At 41.3% G+C, this 17,032-nt stretch overlaps 1 protein-coding gene across 1 annotated transcript in view; it reads left to right on the top strand.

The window, feature by feature from the left end:
- LOC150091120 (uncharacterized) overlaps window positions 1-17,032 on the top strand; it is a 764,830-nt gene that overhangs the window by 623,548 nt on the left and 124,250 nt on the right. The window contains exon 4 of the mRNA XM_090385941.1: window positions 9,121-9,254. Within this exon, the coding sequence (XP_090242067.1) occupies window positions 9,121-9,254 (134 nt within the window). The remainder of the gene's footprint in view (window positions 1-9,120; window positions 9,255-17,032) is intronic.

Raw genomic sequence — 17,032 nt, 5'->3', positions numbered from 1 at the left:
CCAAGTTATAGTGCACCTTCATATAGGGAATTAAAATTTTAATTGTTATTTTTTAATTGCGCAGATTTTTGCATTAAATCAAACACATAAGAGCTGATTTCTATAAGTGCATGCAGCGTTGGCTGGACTGAGACTTTTTTTATTTACCTGTAAGAAAGAGATCGCAGAAGGGGAAGAAAATGTTCCAAATGGTATTTTCTTTCACCAAGTATCGCATCTGTAATGGAACATTACAGATGCGATACATACAGGACTCCCAAATGCACCTGTGGTGCCCATAAAGATTGGACACTATATGACTCATATATGACTGCCACACTATCATCCCCATAGATGTGCATTAATTACCAAAATTGGACCCATAAACAGCGGAGATGAGCTCACCTCTGATGACATGCATTACAAAGTCTTCTCTGACTTTGTTCAAAACGTTTTTTAGACTAGAAGAAGTAACTGAGATGCAACCACTTTAACTCTGCCACCTTTCAGATGTAAACTACTCATCCGACTGTGACTTTCCCAATAGTTCCTGGCCGGCTAGAACATTTTACCCATCCAGCTAACAGTCTGATAGCTGATAACTTTTGTACTGTATTTGAGAGCCTTACAACACACACACGGCAATTACACATATAACACACGCACACACTCCTTGAGGAGTGTGTGTGTGTGTTGTATGTGTAATTGCCGAAATGTGTGCACACGTAAATATGCCTTTCTGAGGAATAATATGTGGGATTATCGAAAATCGTACGCGCATGTCTATATGTAGCCATGGGTGTGTATGTATTGTGTGTGTAAATATTTGCGCGTTTTATGTGTGTACGTGACTGTGTCTGTATGCACGTGTCTGTAAAGAACTGTTCTTATGTACGTATGTATGTGTCTGTGAAGGTCGTTTGATAACATTTATGATTGCTCGGATGTCCTGCTGGGTGGATAACGTCTACTTAACCTGGGAAAAAAGAAGTTTAAAACGTGTTTGCTAGTTCCAATCAGAGGGCTGTCACGAATAAGCTAAGTGTGTGTGTGCAATTAGCATTAAATGAGAATATCCCATATATGTGGATTGTCGCATCCTGAATATGTAAATAAATATAAAAAACAAAAAAAATTCACCTTCATTCCGGGTTAAGCTGTCTGAATGTGAATAAGAAGCAAGGTGACCTGTGTAAACTGTGTGGTGACTGGTGAATGCACGGGAAAAAAGTGCACGTTCTGATAGATGTTCATTTAGTAGGAACCTGCCCCATCTGAAAGTGTGATATTGGATGAAACATACCAAATGAGAGAGTGGGTGTGTGTAGAGTATAGTTAGAAATTTGTCTGCCCGTAAATAAGTGATACAAACAAAAAATCGTGTATGATTGTATATACTTGGATGAAAGGGTGCGTGCGTTATTCTAGGAGGCCCCCCTCCGCATATCGGATTGCAGGAGGGGAATTTCCCCATGCCCTGCTGACGCTGTGCCCCCTCTTGCGTGGCACGGCATGAGATACGCTGAAACCGGCTCCATCTGTCCTGGCCGGTGTGCGAATACATATTTATACTGTACAGAACCGCTGAGGTCAGCGGTTCTGTACCGTATACAGGGTGTCTCAAAAATATTGGTACCAACGTTTAGGGGAGGTAGGTAACAGCTATAGGAATGTGAATCGCATAGGAACCCATAACCGGAAACGTCACAGGAAAGTAGTAGCAGAGGCACAAGAAGCAGAAATGACACAAGACAGTAATTAGTGACAAACATTTATTTGACATAATATTAACAATGGAGTACGAGATGGATGCATTTCACGATGTTACAACAGATGTTCGAAGGTTCCACCATGAGACGCGATGCATGCGCGACACCGACGCAGCATGGATTGGCGGACACGGTCGAACACACCTGGCGTTTCTTTGACAGTAGCAGCAGCGCAGACGAGTCTCGCGACGAGATCAATTTCCGTCTCCACAGGCGATTCATACACGATAGATTTGAGGGGCCTCCACAGAAAGAAATCAAGGCTCGATAAATCAGGTAAGTGTGGGGCCAGGCAACGGGTTCACCACGGTCAATCCATTGACGCCCAAAACGCCTGTTCAAATGGTCACGAACACACCTTCCATAATGGGCAGGCGCCCCGTCATGTTGAAACCAAATGTTACATCTCACATTTGCTGGAACATCGTCAAGTAACCCTGGTAGGAACTTGTTCAAGAAAGATCCGATATTTAATGGAGTTCATGCGGGATGGTAACAGGTATGGGCCGACTAAGCAGTCGCCGACCATACCTGCCCACACATTTATTGCGAAGCGATGTTGTGCCGCATGGGGGCGCACACCGTGTGGGTTGTCGTGAGCACACACATGAGCATTGTGCTGATTGAATAAGCCTTCCCGAGTGAAATAAACCTCATCCGTGAACAAAACATAGGCTGGAAAATTCAAGTCTTGAACACTTTCTTGGAGAAACAACTGTGCAAAAGCCACACGTGCAGGATGATCTTGGGGGAGCAGTAACTGAACCCTTTGGAGATGAAAGGGCTATAAGGAATCGTCGTGCCAGACACGCTGTACACTGCAACAAGACACTCCTAAGGCAGAGGCAAAGGCACGTGTGCTGGTAGTAGGATTATTCTGGACAGCATCCAACAAACCTTTTTCCATGGCGGTAGTTCGCGTCGAACGTGGTCTGCCCGCACTACTCCTGTTACATCTAAATGACCCATAATCGCACAAATTTTGATGCACACGCGCAAACAAACGGTGGTCCGGTACTTGTTTGCCTGGAAAGCATTCTCCATAAATTCGTTGAGCAGCTCGTCCATTGCCCTCTGCTAATCCATACACTAGGTGCATGTCTGCCAGCTCACAGTTCCTACATCGATGCATGTTCTTCGTGCGGCGACTACTGCTTGAATGAGTAAACCAGAAATTTTCCCTCTCGCGAACTGATGAACAGCGCCGTCTACTGACTTACGGTGACGTTTCCGGTTATGGGTTCTTATGCGATTCACATTCCTTTAGATGCTACCTACCTCCCCTAAACGTTTGTACCAATATTTTTGAGACACCCTGTATATTCTCCTCCCAAATAGGACGCTCTAGCCCTATACTCTACTCCCCTCCCAATCACCCCGCCTCCTTATCCCCATCTCCCATCCCCATTTTTGCCTTGTGAGCTCTACCATCGCAAGCATTTGATTATTCTTGACAGTACTCACCTGCGGAGGATGGGCACCCCCACGGAGGTGCCCCTCTATCCCTTTGACTTCCTATTTCCAGGTCGTAAATACAATTTACGATCTAGTATGAGCTCTTCGTTGTCGTCGTAGATCTTGACATATTTAATCTCTGAGAGTATATGTTTCCTCATTGCGAAATATGCAGTGTTACCATCTCGCGCTTGTACTCGTTGAGATCCTGAGCCAAGTCATAGTTTCGCAGATAACGTATCATGCGTGGATGCTGTCGTTTCTTGCAGATCTCGTAGGGCTGCATGTGTAATTTGCGACAAAGCATGACAGAATAACATGATCCAACACCATAGTACGATTGTAACAATACAAATACTTGTATTGTTGCAATCATACTATTGAACAATGGCTATAATCAAATGGATAATTAGGCTATTAGCCTAACCTCTTCCAACCCTCTCTCAAAATTCAGTAGAGTAAGCAGCGGGCGTGCGTATCCTATTTATCGCTAACATTGATTCGGTAGAGTAAGTAGCGGGCATGAGCATAAATTACATCGTTCATGATTTCGGTTCTAGCTGTTCAAAATTTAGTAGGACTCGTCAAAGATACATAAAACATATTTGGTGCGTACACGATACACACGCGATTTTATTTATTTTCTTATTTTACTGAGGCCCTCCCTGGCAAGCTCAGGCGCAGACCAGGTTGATCCCCGCCAGAGTATTTTCTACTGAACCAACGGCTGCTTTCCCGAGGCTGTGGACGGAAACGCGGAGTACCACTAGGGGCCCTGACAGCTAAATGCCGTAGAAACAATAGACCGACATAACCCTACACTATCTCTGGCATTTACAGACGCATTTATTCTCTGGCCTTGGGGTTTATAGGGGGAACCCCCGGTGCCACTGTACAATAAACACTATATAGCCACTAGTTGATCACCATCTCTGGCGCGTGGAACCGGACTAGGGACCTACTGCCAAGCAAACAAATGTATACACATAATTCAAAGGCATGCCCTCAACCATTGAAGGTCACGTAAGCCACGGGTAGTTCTGCTTTTCATGTCCGGGGAAGCTTAATGCCAAGTCATAAATCCACACACGAGTGCTACTTGAACAAATAAGTTATTTCCTAACAACAGAAATAAGATGAGACTTGCCATCACATGTCAAGTAAATCAGTTCAGCCTAATTAATTAGAGTCATAATCAGCGAAGCACGTGGTCTTCTAAAGTGAAGATCACGAGACCAGCGTCTCCTTAAACGCATGCAGTTCAAGCAACTGCCGGATAGAAAGGTTCGGTCCGTTGAACTGTTTAGCGGCCGTCCTACTTTTTTGCGTTATATTCTTGGACTCATTTTAACCTTAAAATAAGGCCATCTTAACCTTATAATACAGCAGCCACTCTGCGTAATCGAGGAGAGAGGAACTGCCAAAGGAGCTTTGCTCTGGCGACTAAGCATGGGTTTGACCACTCCAATCCAAAGTTCTGGTTTTGCATCGGATGATGAATCATTCGCCAGCTAATATTGCGCTTGGTGAGCAAAATACGGCATTTTTTGTGTGATGTGGACGCTACATCTCGACCTCTGTTTACCTCGGCTTACACATGGGTGGTTACGAACAGTATACTTGGTGAGTGTTTCACGGCTTTTAACATGGGCGGGGGAACTCGTGTAAATTGGGATTCCACTGATGACAGCAAATTCTATCGTTATTAATCCTCGCTTAGTTTTCGTGCCTTTACTAAATGCTGTTCCAGGGTTCTCAGTCTACTTTGACTATTCTGCACCACCACATGCTCCAGAGAACAGTTGCAAAAAAGGAGTTTTATCTCTAATCATTTCGTTTAGTTCCGTAAGCAAACTGATTTCTTTATGTTTGCTATCAACCCAGAAAAGAAAGACATTATATTCTCGCCAAAATTTTCTAGATCCACTGCAGTCCAGCTTCTGGGTATTCGAAACTGAAATTACAAGATCCATTGAATTGTTAATTCTTTGGAATTGTTCTGTATTTCTTGAAAAGGCTTTTTAGGCATTAAAGGCTCTGTCAAAATCCTACAGAAAAGGACATAATAATGAAATACGTCAATCGTTTTTGATCTTATGCTGAAATCAGGGGTGCCCCAGTCCTTTATTAAGAAATTTGATTATTAAGACCTTCATATCTGCACTCTCTTCATCACATATTCCTTCAGCCTCCTGGGTATGACCTGATACAACTCTGCAGAGCATCATTCGTCAATGGTTTTCCGTGAGACTACAGCAGCCCTCAGCATCCTCTATGATGAGCTCTTCAAATCCGGAGTTGGCCAACAATGCGATGTCACTGATGACTGCTGGCACACTCCTTTCAAATCGGGCGAAGTCGTTTGCGATATCAGTTCCACAGCTTCCGCGCATACGGTAGAACTGACTTCTTGGCAAAGCTCATTAATATTATCGATGACATTCATTGTTATTCTTAGCGGGACTGATTCAGACCGAGATTACGGGCAATGACTTTAATAGTTTAAATGCCGTATAATGAATCCAGGTAAGACGGGATCGCTAAACCAAGGTATGACTTTAGAGGACAATGAAGGCAATTCATTTAGAAGATGAAGTTCGTTCTTGGCGCGAGAACTGCTACCACATTAAGAAGATTTTTGTCGTGTTTCTCTGTCTACAACAGAAATAACGGTACAGAAAGGTTTTAGTTGCTGTTTATACATAGTTTCAACATTCTTGTCTCTGTAAATCTTTTCAGTTAAACTCCTAAAATCTAAAAAAAGGGTTTCATTTCCAAAATGGGTTGGGCTTTCTGGATGGATTACGCTGGACTATAGTAACATCTCATTACGTCAGCCATTGCAAAAACGAATCGATTCTGATTGCAAATGCAAAACAGCCTGAATCAGGACGAAGACGATGATCAGGTTTCCCCGGAGCAGAAAGGAGTGAAATGTGTTATTTCTAGCCAATATCCCTAATCTGCAGTAATTATTTGCATCTTTTAAATAGGATATTAGTAGAATGTGCAGCTCTCTACAATTAATACATTGGGAAATAGGTGTGCGTCAGCTGGACCCAATTAATTCGATGCTAATTGACTGCAAAGTTCAACGATGCCACCCTCCTAAAGGAGAGAATAATAAATGCTAGGAACTCAAGCCATCCCAACACACTCTAGATAATTGAGATTACCTTCTCCATTCTAGCAGTAAAGGAATCAAATGTGTGTCATATGCTCACCGTAACTTTCGGGCATTATATTAGCTCTCGTGACCTAGTTAGTTTCCACGTGACACAGTTTGCGTCGCTTTCGGTTATGGCAATCGATTCCAAACGATCGAATGCAGCTTCGTTAGCTAGCCATGTGACCGTTTACATAACAGCTTCCATTGTTACGTAAACCGCCTTTACTATGGGCAGAAATAGTAAACCCGAATCAAAATCTCTCAATGTCGCGAGCCGCTGTTTTCGAAGGTCTCGCAAGACACTGTAATATATCTCGCAGACAAAACATTTATTAAATGAGCTCTTATTCCATACTTTAAAATTTTATTATTTTATTTTATTTTAAAATAAAACAATGAGATTTTATTTTATTAATCAAAACAGCAATTTAAAGTATCGTAAAGTGGGTTAGTCGTGTTCAAGCAAGTTGTCAAGTACGTTTGACTATTTTTTCTATTATGTAAGTGTGAACGAATGGGAGGGCACAGAAGCAAATTTTTGACGAGATCAGTCGGTATCGATGTTAAAATGTTTGTTGACTTTATCGATGTAGCTCACCTTTATAAAACAAAGTTTCAAGGAGAATTAGGGTAAGGTCAAAATGGCGTAAGGAGCAGCTGCTGAAAAGAACTTTCTCGTGTGATTTTGTTGCGAGAAGAAGAGATTGAAGCGACAAGCGGCAAAATTACGTGCGGATTGATAAAGCAACTTATTTATGCTCTGTTGCCTTATTATCACCTCTCAAGTTATTATAATCAGGAAATTTGCATAGCCTTATAAATGTTTTATTTATTATTTTTTTTTTTTTTCGACTGCACTGTTTACTTTAGAGGAACCATGAAAATCTGAAGTGTACTGCCGGAATATCACTTGGGGTTAAAAAACTTGTGGCTTTGTAAAATTATCATTGAGGTTTTTCAGAACGATTACATGAAGTTAAAAAGGAAAAAAAAATAATAGCATTAGTAGTGACATATGATGCAAGAACTTATAGAGCATCAGCCACACCCACACACACACCATCCAATCCCTCCAAAAATTTGTATTCGAATTTCTAGTTCTTCTTTGAATTTATTTTAGCTAGAATCAACTTGCATAACGGAAGTTGGAAGTTTCTTACAACATCAACCGCACGCTGACTAAATGCAAATTTCCGAATACCTATTCTAAAACGGTCTTTCCTCAATTTAAGTCCCCTCAAGTGCATAATCTGAACAAGAGGAAGAATCCCCTCAGCAATGAGCTTAAACCTTAATCAGATCACCTTGCAGGTGCCTAGTCTCCAGACGCTGCAATTTGCAGAACTTTTTCTAAGCCTTTCTTCGTATGAGTTCCCATCATCAATCTCGTTTCCCTTATCTGTACGCGTTTCAGCAGCTTTATATCGTTCCTAAAATGAGGCCACCAGACCTGTATCGGTACTCAAGGTGGTCTAACCATTGCGTTATACAAAGGGATAATCACCTCCTTATTCCTGCTAGAAAAATTCCTGTATATTATTGACAATACCCCATGAGCTGTCCTGGCAGCCTGTCTGCACTGCTCAAAGAAATTCATTCTGACTGCACTGCAATAAAAAAAAAAATTCACATTATCTAGTACATTTCCTTTTCTACTGTCTTCACCCTTCTAGTTTCTGGCACTCAGTGTAATTTTCACATCCATTTATGCATGCTTTATTCAATATATTAATTAATACAAACTTATATATATATTGTAAGAAATATAACATGTTATGTTACTTACAGTATACATCTGCATCCTTTGCTGCCGATTTGTGCGCTCTGGTGCATTTGTCTTTTACTCACTGATATTTTATTTTATATTATACATTATTATTATTATTATGATTAGCCATATGGTGCAAGGAAGCCTGACGCTTATGCTGCACCAGCCAAAACCTGAGTTACCCTGAGAGAGAGAGAGAGAGAGAGAGAGAGAGAGAGAGAGAGATACACGATTTTCCTTTTTAAATAATCTTGTATAATACGTTGCGGCTCCAAAAATTTCCTTTCTTATGTCTTACCTGATCGTTTAGCTCCTGCTTAAAAAATGTGCCCACTATAGTTTAATATATCAAATTTAAAGCCTTACGTTTGTTTTAATATATGTAATTATGATAAAGGTGTATGCCTATACGCTTCGGTGCAGCTGGCTGCACCGAAGCGTGTTGTGTGTGTGTAGGAGTAAATAATATTTCTTATAGCAGAATACCGAGTAATTAACATAATTAATAATTGTATATCAGCTTCATTTAATTTTAAAAAAATAAAAAATAAAACTAAATATATATATAAATTTAACCTGTTAAGGAGCCGGCAGTGCATCCACTGAATATTGAACCACTGTTTGATAGCTGCAAGCAGCGGTTCGGCCGTTGCTTCCACAGAAAAAAGTTTTTATTTTGTGTGGCAAGCATTATGAAAACCTGCATTTCACTAGTTGGGATTGCATTTTCCTTTAGCATTTCATGTGCCTTTATAACGCTTTAAATTCTCTCATTTTTCGACACGAAATGAAATACTCTGAAACTTTTCAGTCCCGTTGCGGTATTGTTTCTAAATGTTCGCTCCACCTGAAAGAAAGAAAATAAAATATAAAGTTTAAGACAGTTCTTCTAGAAATCCTTCGCGCTATAATACAGTATATGTCATATATTGTAGATGTTTAAACAAACCTTTCTTTTTTTTTTTTTTTTTTAATTCTAGTGCTTCCTAGAGAGGCTCCTTCTATTGAGGGCGGAGACTCTTTGTACCAAACCGGAGACAGAGTAAATGTTACTTGTAATTCCGGGCCGTCCAAGCCAGCTTCCACCCTTCGCTGGTACATCAACGGCGTACAGGTAAAATTACATTTTATGCCTACTCATATAAACGATATCTCATATTAAAAGTGTACCTCTTATAGCCTGTCTAAAGTTTAATATTTAAACCCAAGATAACAAACGATAAATAACTGAGCCACACACACACACATACACACGATGTTTTTGACAGGTATTGTCGTTGTTTTTAAATGTTTTGTCAGGATTTCACATGTTCATATGAGTGTAGGCCCGAATAATGCTTCCCTTCTGAGTTATGATCTGTTTCTTTCTTTATATATATATATATAAAGCCCAATATGTGCAGTCACACGGCGAGGCATTAAGTGGACTGGTTCACGAAAGCGTCTCACAGGTATATTCCATCCATGCTTGCTGCACCGCTGTCCATAAATCCGTCTCATTCCTGGGTGGAGGATCCATAGCTCGAACGGACCTTTCCACAGCATCCCAAAGATGCTCCACAGGTTTCACATCCGGTGAACGGGGAGGCCATTCCACGGTGGTAAAATCTGCAAAATGCTCTTCGAACCATGTTCTACTCACCACGGCTATGTGGGGAGGCGCGTTGTCCTGCTGGCACAGTCCATTGACCTGTGGGTTTACGACGACCATGAAGGTATGCAGATGGTCTGCAAGGATGGACACGTAACCCGGAACGTTCAGAGATGCGTCTAGACGTATTGGAAGTTTCTTTTTTGACATGACGGGTGCATAGCTTCGTGCGGTTTCCACCAAATATGCACTCTTACGTCCGCTCAAAATAATAGGAAACGGGACTCATGGGACCGGGAGATCCGTCTCCGATCATCTAATGTCCGTGCCGATGTTCTTTCGTCCAGTTGACGCGTAGAGTTCTGTGTTGTGGTGTTAGCATTGGGACTCTGTTGGGTCGGCGGCTCCCATAACCTATTGCGACTGACGATCGCCTAATGGTCTTGGTTGAGACGTTTCTAGGACTCATTGAACCGTCTCCAATCACCAAGTTCCATTGCCGATGTTTTTTCGCCCACTTGAGGCGTAAAGTTCTACTGTGTTGTGGTGTTAGCAATGGGACTCTGGTGGGTTGGCGGCTCCCATAACCCATTGCAGCTAATGATCGCCTGATGGTCTTGGTAGAGACGTTTCTGGCACATTCCTCGTTGAAGTCGGCGGTGATTTGTGCCACCGTCGCTTTCCAGTTGGCTGAAACAATGCGAGACACGTCGACGGCCCCGTTCATCCACCACCTTTCTCCGCTCACAGCACTGTCCACGATGAGATGTTATTCCGGAAATGGCGTATTCCCGATACACTCTTGATACTGTCGAATGGGAATAGTGCAATTTCTGTACCACCGCCGCGATGGAGTGACCCATTCGACGGGCACCCACTATCATCTCTCTTTCAAAGTCGGTTAACCCACGGCGTTTATCCATACGGACGTCGTCAACATGAATGCACTGTACCTATATACCTGCCAAGCGGTGGGTTCGTCCACTAGCGAGAGGGGTGACAGCGTCGCGTTGCCCAGGAACCAGGTATCCCATGAATTCTTTCCTTTCAGTGTATATAACCTGCAATAGGTAAATTTCAATCACTTGCATATCTGACGTCGCTGTACATGCATGAACATTTTGGAACCAATCTTTCTAATCCTTCTGAGAGAGGCAACTGTTTTCAAAGTTAATCGTCGTTGTTCTCTTTACCAGTAGGACTGAAGTTACCTGTAACTGAATTCTGAATTTGTATGTTTTTATTTTTAATCTACTTATTATTTTTCTTGACCTCGAACAATCGGTAACATAACGCTGAAATGGCGAAAATTCCATTTATTTATGGACGAGTGAGCGGGAAGAGCAGCGGAACTTTCCGTCTCTACCGGGAAACTTTTCCGCCCATACTTTTGCTCTCCATAGTCTGCAGTCTCTATTGCTAATAATAATAAGATTCTTTATTAACTTAAATGGTATACATTAGTGATTCCTTACACAGAAAGCCAGAGGAATCTTACAATACGTTGTTTTTACAAGTGATTTTTTATTAGAAAAAAAAATTAAATAATAAATAAAATGCAAGGCTTTAGATATCTTAAAATACCGTGTAGATAGACTAATAATGAAATAGCAGATGCTTAAAAAAAATTCCAAATCGGTGAAAGCTCCAAAACTTTCACAGATTTGGAACCTCTCACGGTTGAGGTTACCCCACGTCAAAAAATGCATCACGAGAGTATAAATAATTTCTTAAATATCGCGCGCGTTCTCTACCCACTCAATCACCAACTAAAGACGCCAACAGAATATTATTATTAGCAACGAAAGTTCCCATAATGACTATTGGCCCACTACATTATTTATTTAATTTTAACTATTTTTCCTACTTTAATGACAACCAAGGATTAGATGTGTACACACCTGCTCCCTTGCGCTTATTCTTATTTCTGGAATAACACATAATTTTTTTCATCCCCCCCCTTAGTCTTTTTAACTCAACTATTCATCCTAAATATTAACCAACCCTTTTTAATTAAACCATGCAGATTTATTCAAGGTGAGTACCGCTTTTTTTTAAGCATTTGCTCTTTCATTATTAATAATAAATTTATTTATTATTAATAAAATTAAAAAAATAATAATCAAAATGTAATAATGAAATAGTAATTAAAACGAAAAAGAGCTACAAGTTGAGCAGAATATGAAATGACATCGGCTAACTAGGACCGCCACTTACATAATTGTCCTTTACAAACAGAAAGATAGGCCAAGATGCCATCGCGATATGCCTTGTCAATTGACCACAGGTCATGTCGATGTTGGACGACTTGAGTGTTCAGAGTCACATTGCTCTAGTATCTTCCCCAATACGACCTTAAAATGTACATTCTGTCTCCCCAAATAACACTCCCACAATCCGGACATTTGATTTCATATATAATTCCACTTGTATCCTCGAGAGGTGCAGGCCCTTTGACACGACTGTGTGCAGTATTCGCCCCAGTACCCGCGCACAGCGTGTCTGACAAGTCCATAATTCTCTGAAGATCCGCTCTGTTAAGCCCGAATAGTCGGGAATGCATGCGGTAGCAGCGGGTGAGAACACCTCTCTTCGTCCGAGTTCAACTTCTCGAATATGTTTGTCCAAACTCTGGGAGTAGCCGCATTTTTGGAGATCCTCTGTGACACGACTAATCTCCTCCAAATCCGTCCTCGGAGGTGCTGCTCTGGGACCGAGCCTTATTGGATACCAACAGGGCCGGTCCTAAAAACATTACTTTTATTATTGTTAGTTTGTGCTGTGCTGTAATGCGTATATTATCCTCGGCACATAGGTTTCCTAAACACTCTCGTTTTAACTCTAGGGTCATCCCTACAAACGAACACGTCAAAGAACGGGAGGATACCATCTATTTCCACCTCCGACGTAAACTGAACGAAAGGGGAGAAACCATTGAGGAAGTGGAGAACACCTTCCTTTCCTTCCCTCCTGAGTTCCCGAGCCATTTCCAGCCTCCATGCACGTGTGGAGGATAATTTCGATGCTCCTACAGTAATACGTGCCGTGAGCCGTGATTCTGCTGATGTTATTTAAGGATGTACCGTGACAGTAAAGTTCCACTGTTGATAAAGGAGGCAGTCGCCTGTGAAAGCCACGGTGTTTCTTTATCGCTTCTTATTTGTAATATTTCGTGTATATTTTAATTTTATTATTATTTTTTATTTTATCTTAATTTTTATTGCTTTTAACTCTACGGTTGTCAGTGTAATTTATTTTTACATCAAATTTTATCCTGTTTCATTTTTATTTTATTTTAATAAAGTTTTGGTCATATACGCTTTTGTGTATTGAAGTGTAGTTAATATGAGTCATAATTTTTAAAATCTAGATAATTTTGCTAGATTAATGGAGGAGGCCGCTGGTGAACGAAATAATACTGGAATGAGAATTCCGGTTGCAGTTTCATGCGTAATTTGAACAAAAGGATGTGTTGAATAAGGTTTTAGTTTGTGTTGGTTCCTCGAAACTTTCCAATTGCGGAAATAGCTGTGGGTATTGAAAGAGTGGTGAGGAAGTTAGCGGCCGTCGTAACTAATGAAATACGCACTAAATCTTCGGTGGTTTTGAGCCGAACTCGTGCGGCTCCTTCTAATCTCACCACAGCGCAGAGTAAAGCAATTAGGGAGTTAAGACAGGATAACAACATTGTTATTCTACCTGCAGAAAAAGGAAAGTCAACTGTGATCCTGAATAAAGTAGATTACCATCACAAAGCTTTGGAACTGTTAAAAGATAGGACAACTTATAAGGTGACCCGTATAATTGAACAAAAACGCCTATTGGACATTGCATGCCCTGCGCGTGCACTGTCTGGATTTCTAGCCGGGCTATTATCTCCTACTGTGGACCGATAGTGTCACCGTCTTCCCCACATTATACGGGGGGGAGGGGGGGAAGAAGACGATGTTCTCCACTTCCTCAATGGTTTCTCCCCTTTCGTTCATTTTGCCACGGAGGTGGAAATAGATAGTATCCTCCGTTCCGTGATGTGTTGGTTTGTAGGGATGGCCGTAGAGTTAAAACGAGATTGTGTGGGAAAGGTATATGCCGCGGACATTATACGCATTAAAGGACAGCACAACGCCAACGATCATAAAAATAGTGTAATTAGGGCCCTGTTGGATAGGATTGGAGGAGATTAATCGTTTCATAGCGAACCTTCAAAAATGTGGCTACACCCAGAATATTTTCGAAAAATATATTCGAGAAGTTGAATACGGATGAGGAGAGGCGTTCTCATCCGCTGCTACCACATATAATTTCTACTATCCGTCTGTGCATGTAGTAGCACAGTGGTATGTATCGTCACTGTATTCCCCACACTGGGTGGAAAGGGCCCAGGCTCGAATCCCATCGATGACGCGAGGAACTTTTAAGGGCTTTTTTTCACTCGGTGGCTCAGTTAGTCTGTCTCAGGCATAGATAGCATGGTTTTTCCCCTGAAAAAAAATGGGGTTTTTCGTCCAACAAAGCAGGCAAATCGACCAGAGAACACACGCAATTTACAGATACAATACATATGGGTAGTTGAAAGTTACTTTCATGCTGATCCTAATATAATCGTTTTAAGTTTTTTTTTTTTTTTTTTTAATTCCCTACTATCCGAGGTTAACAGAGCAGATCTCCAGAATATTATGGAGTTGTCAGACACGCTATGTGCTGCCACCGTGGCGAAGACTGCACACAGTCGTGTCAAAGGTAAAACATCCTATATCGAAGGTAAAATGTTATGCTATGTTAGGGAGATAAAAATTAGGTTTAAAGATCGCATGGGAACGTTCTAGAGTAACAGGGATCTCAGACTATGGAAATCTACTGTGCGTGAGAAGTGCTCAGCAATAGCAGATTCAGCGAACCACCAAATTTGTCCTGGCGATGCTTTTTGATCGTTGATCATTTTTCATCGTTGATCTTCACTTAGGTATTGGTGCTGCAAATAACTGGAAGCTTGTGAATTTTTTTTTTTTCTTTTTCGGAACATGCCATCAATGAGATAGTGTAGTCCGTACTAATCCCTCCCCCTCTTTGTAACCGCAGTTCTTGGACGGGACGACTGGTTCTGCCTTTCACGCTCCCGAGCTATTTTCGGTCTCCGTGCACACGTGGAGGATAATCCTGTGTTCCTACAGTAACACGTGCTGTGAGCCACAGTTCAGTTCTGCTAATATTATTTAAGGACGTGCCGTGACAGTCAAGTTCGAATTTTCGATAAGGAGGCGGCCACCTGTGAAAGCTGTGGTGTTGTTTTATCGCTTTTTAATCTGTAATATTACGTGTACATTTTATTTTTCTGTACTTTAATTTTATCTGTATTTTATCGCTTTTAACTTTATAGTTGTCAGTGCATTTTATTCTGTTTTCTTTTTATTTTGTTTTAATAAAATTTTGGCCAATACGGTTGATGTATTCAATTGTGTTTCATAACTTTATATATATATTGCAATAAATATGAGTTACACGACAGCCAAAAGCAAAGATAGCCGAAATATGAATAAAAGAAATAATTTAAAAATAATTAAAAAATGGTGACCTGCAAAATAAAATAGTTGGCATGAAAAAAAAGGTGATGGTAGCTGGCATCAGATAAGGGTGGGCAAATTTGGATATGGTTCAAAAAAGAGGAAATAATGTAATTAAATCTGATGTCAGCAAAGGTAAAAGTTGATACATGATCAGGTATTTTTTATTTTTATTATTATTATCTGTTTATTTCCATAAGGAAACCACCCCGGGACGGCAAAGTGCCAGGAGGATTTCATCAGAGGACTACACCTGACCATGTATCAAAAAACTGATACATGGTCAGGTGTAGTCCGCCACCCTTATCTGATGCCAGCTACCGTTATCGTTTTTTTTTTTTCATGTAATCTATTTTATTTTACAGGTCATTTTACAGGTCACCAATTTTGATGATAAAAACGTTTTTACCAGCTTTATTTGGAAAAAAGCGTTACTTTACCTAGAAATCGTCACGAAACTCGATGCGCATGCGTTGTACTTGTTGCTGCAGTGACGCTACAAGTACAACGCATGGGCTCAAGAAAATTCAATTACACGCAACAAGTGCAGTGACACAAGTACAATTGAGCAGTGACGCGCTACGTTATACCGTTATATCAGCATAATGATTAATACGCGAGTGATGTGAATCCAGATGAAATCCAACAAGAGGTTCATTATGCCTGGAGCTCTCAAACTGCACCCAAATAAACTCGAGCTGAAATAATGAAGGAATATCGTGAACGGAAGAAAAGGAAATTAGAAATTCAAACCATTCGGAATAATAAGTGTAAAGTGTATTCGTGTCAAACGGCACCAGGGGTTTTCCCCCATCTCCGCGTAGTATACATTGTCATGTGAAACAGAACACTGTTGAGGCCAGAGATTTAAAAGTGTATGGATTTTGTATATGTGTACTGTCGTGTACCGTTGTTCATCTGGTAATTTAGCCGCTGGACCCCTACTGAGGCCCAACGTTGCCCACACTTGGCCCCGTGGAGGCAGACCAGGTACACCAGTATTACATTATTTACTCTGGCAGGCCCTGCCACCTAATTTCCTGAGATTTCAGTGGCTAGGGCCTATGTAAAAAAAAAAAAAAAAAAAAATGGAGTAGACACTAGAGGTTTAGATAAGGCCGAGATATGTTTTAAATGAAGGTTATGTTTAATTTTCCACATTGAAGTTTAGCAGCTTGCAGTGGGAAAGACTAAAGATTGGGGGGAACAGGTAGAAGTATGGGAGCGAAAGAGAAGGCGATCCCAGGAGTGTCAGAGGAGCAAGCACCACCAGGAAGAAAAGGGTGGCAGGGGGGATGAGACAGAGGCCCATCTCTTCCCCTTCCCTGCCTAGGGATAGGGTTTTAAAAGTGAACTGGGAAAAGGTGCCCAGTTCAGAACGTCAGGCGACGTGCTGCAGCAGAGTTGCTGTGGTCATGTGGTCCAGTCGTTGCGTCGCACATGGGAGAAAGAGTCCCGTCCAGAGAGAGATCATTGTCTAGTAGGAGTCCGCATATATGGTGTCGGATCGCCTATCATTTGTGATGGATCTTCAATCCTAAGAGAGAGAGTGAGGTCCCACCAAAACGGCCATAGTCTGGTTCAGTTTGGATGCTCATGTGCAGGGAGCCCTGGGCTAACGGCGTGCATTATTGATTGCAATTTGTGTTCTCCTTCTTGGAAATAAGTCTTGTGCAAATTTGGCGAGCGCACTATATTCATCGAAGCTGTCCAGGAGATGGTGTTCCCGGTCCTGAGGTA

Source organism: Mastigoproctus giganteus, chromosome 1 (genome assembly GCF_048544385.1).
Source record: "Mastigoproctus giganteus isolate SK-2022 chromosome 1, ASM4854438v1, whole genome shotgun sequence".
Classification (NCBI taxonomy): domain Eukaryota; kingdom Metazoa; phylum Arthropoda; class Arachnida; order Uropygi; family Thelyphonidae; genus Mastigoproctus; species Mastigoproctus giganteus.
Note: the sequence above shows the minus strand (reverse complement) of the source record. Positions and strands in the feature narration are given on the sequence as shown.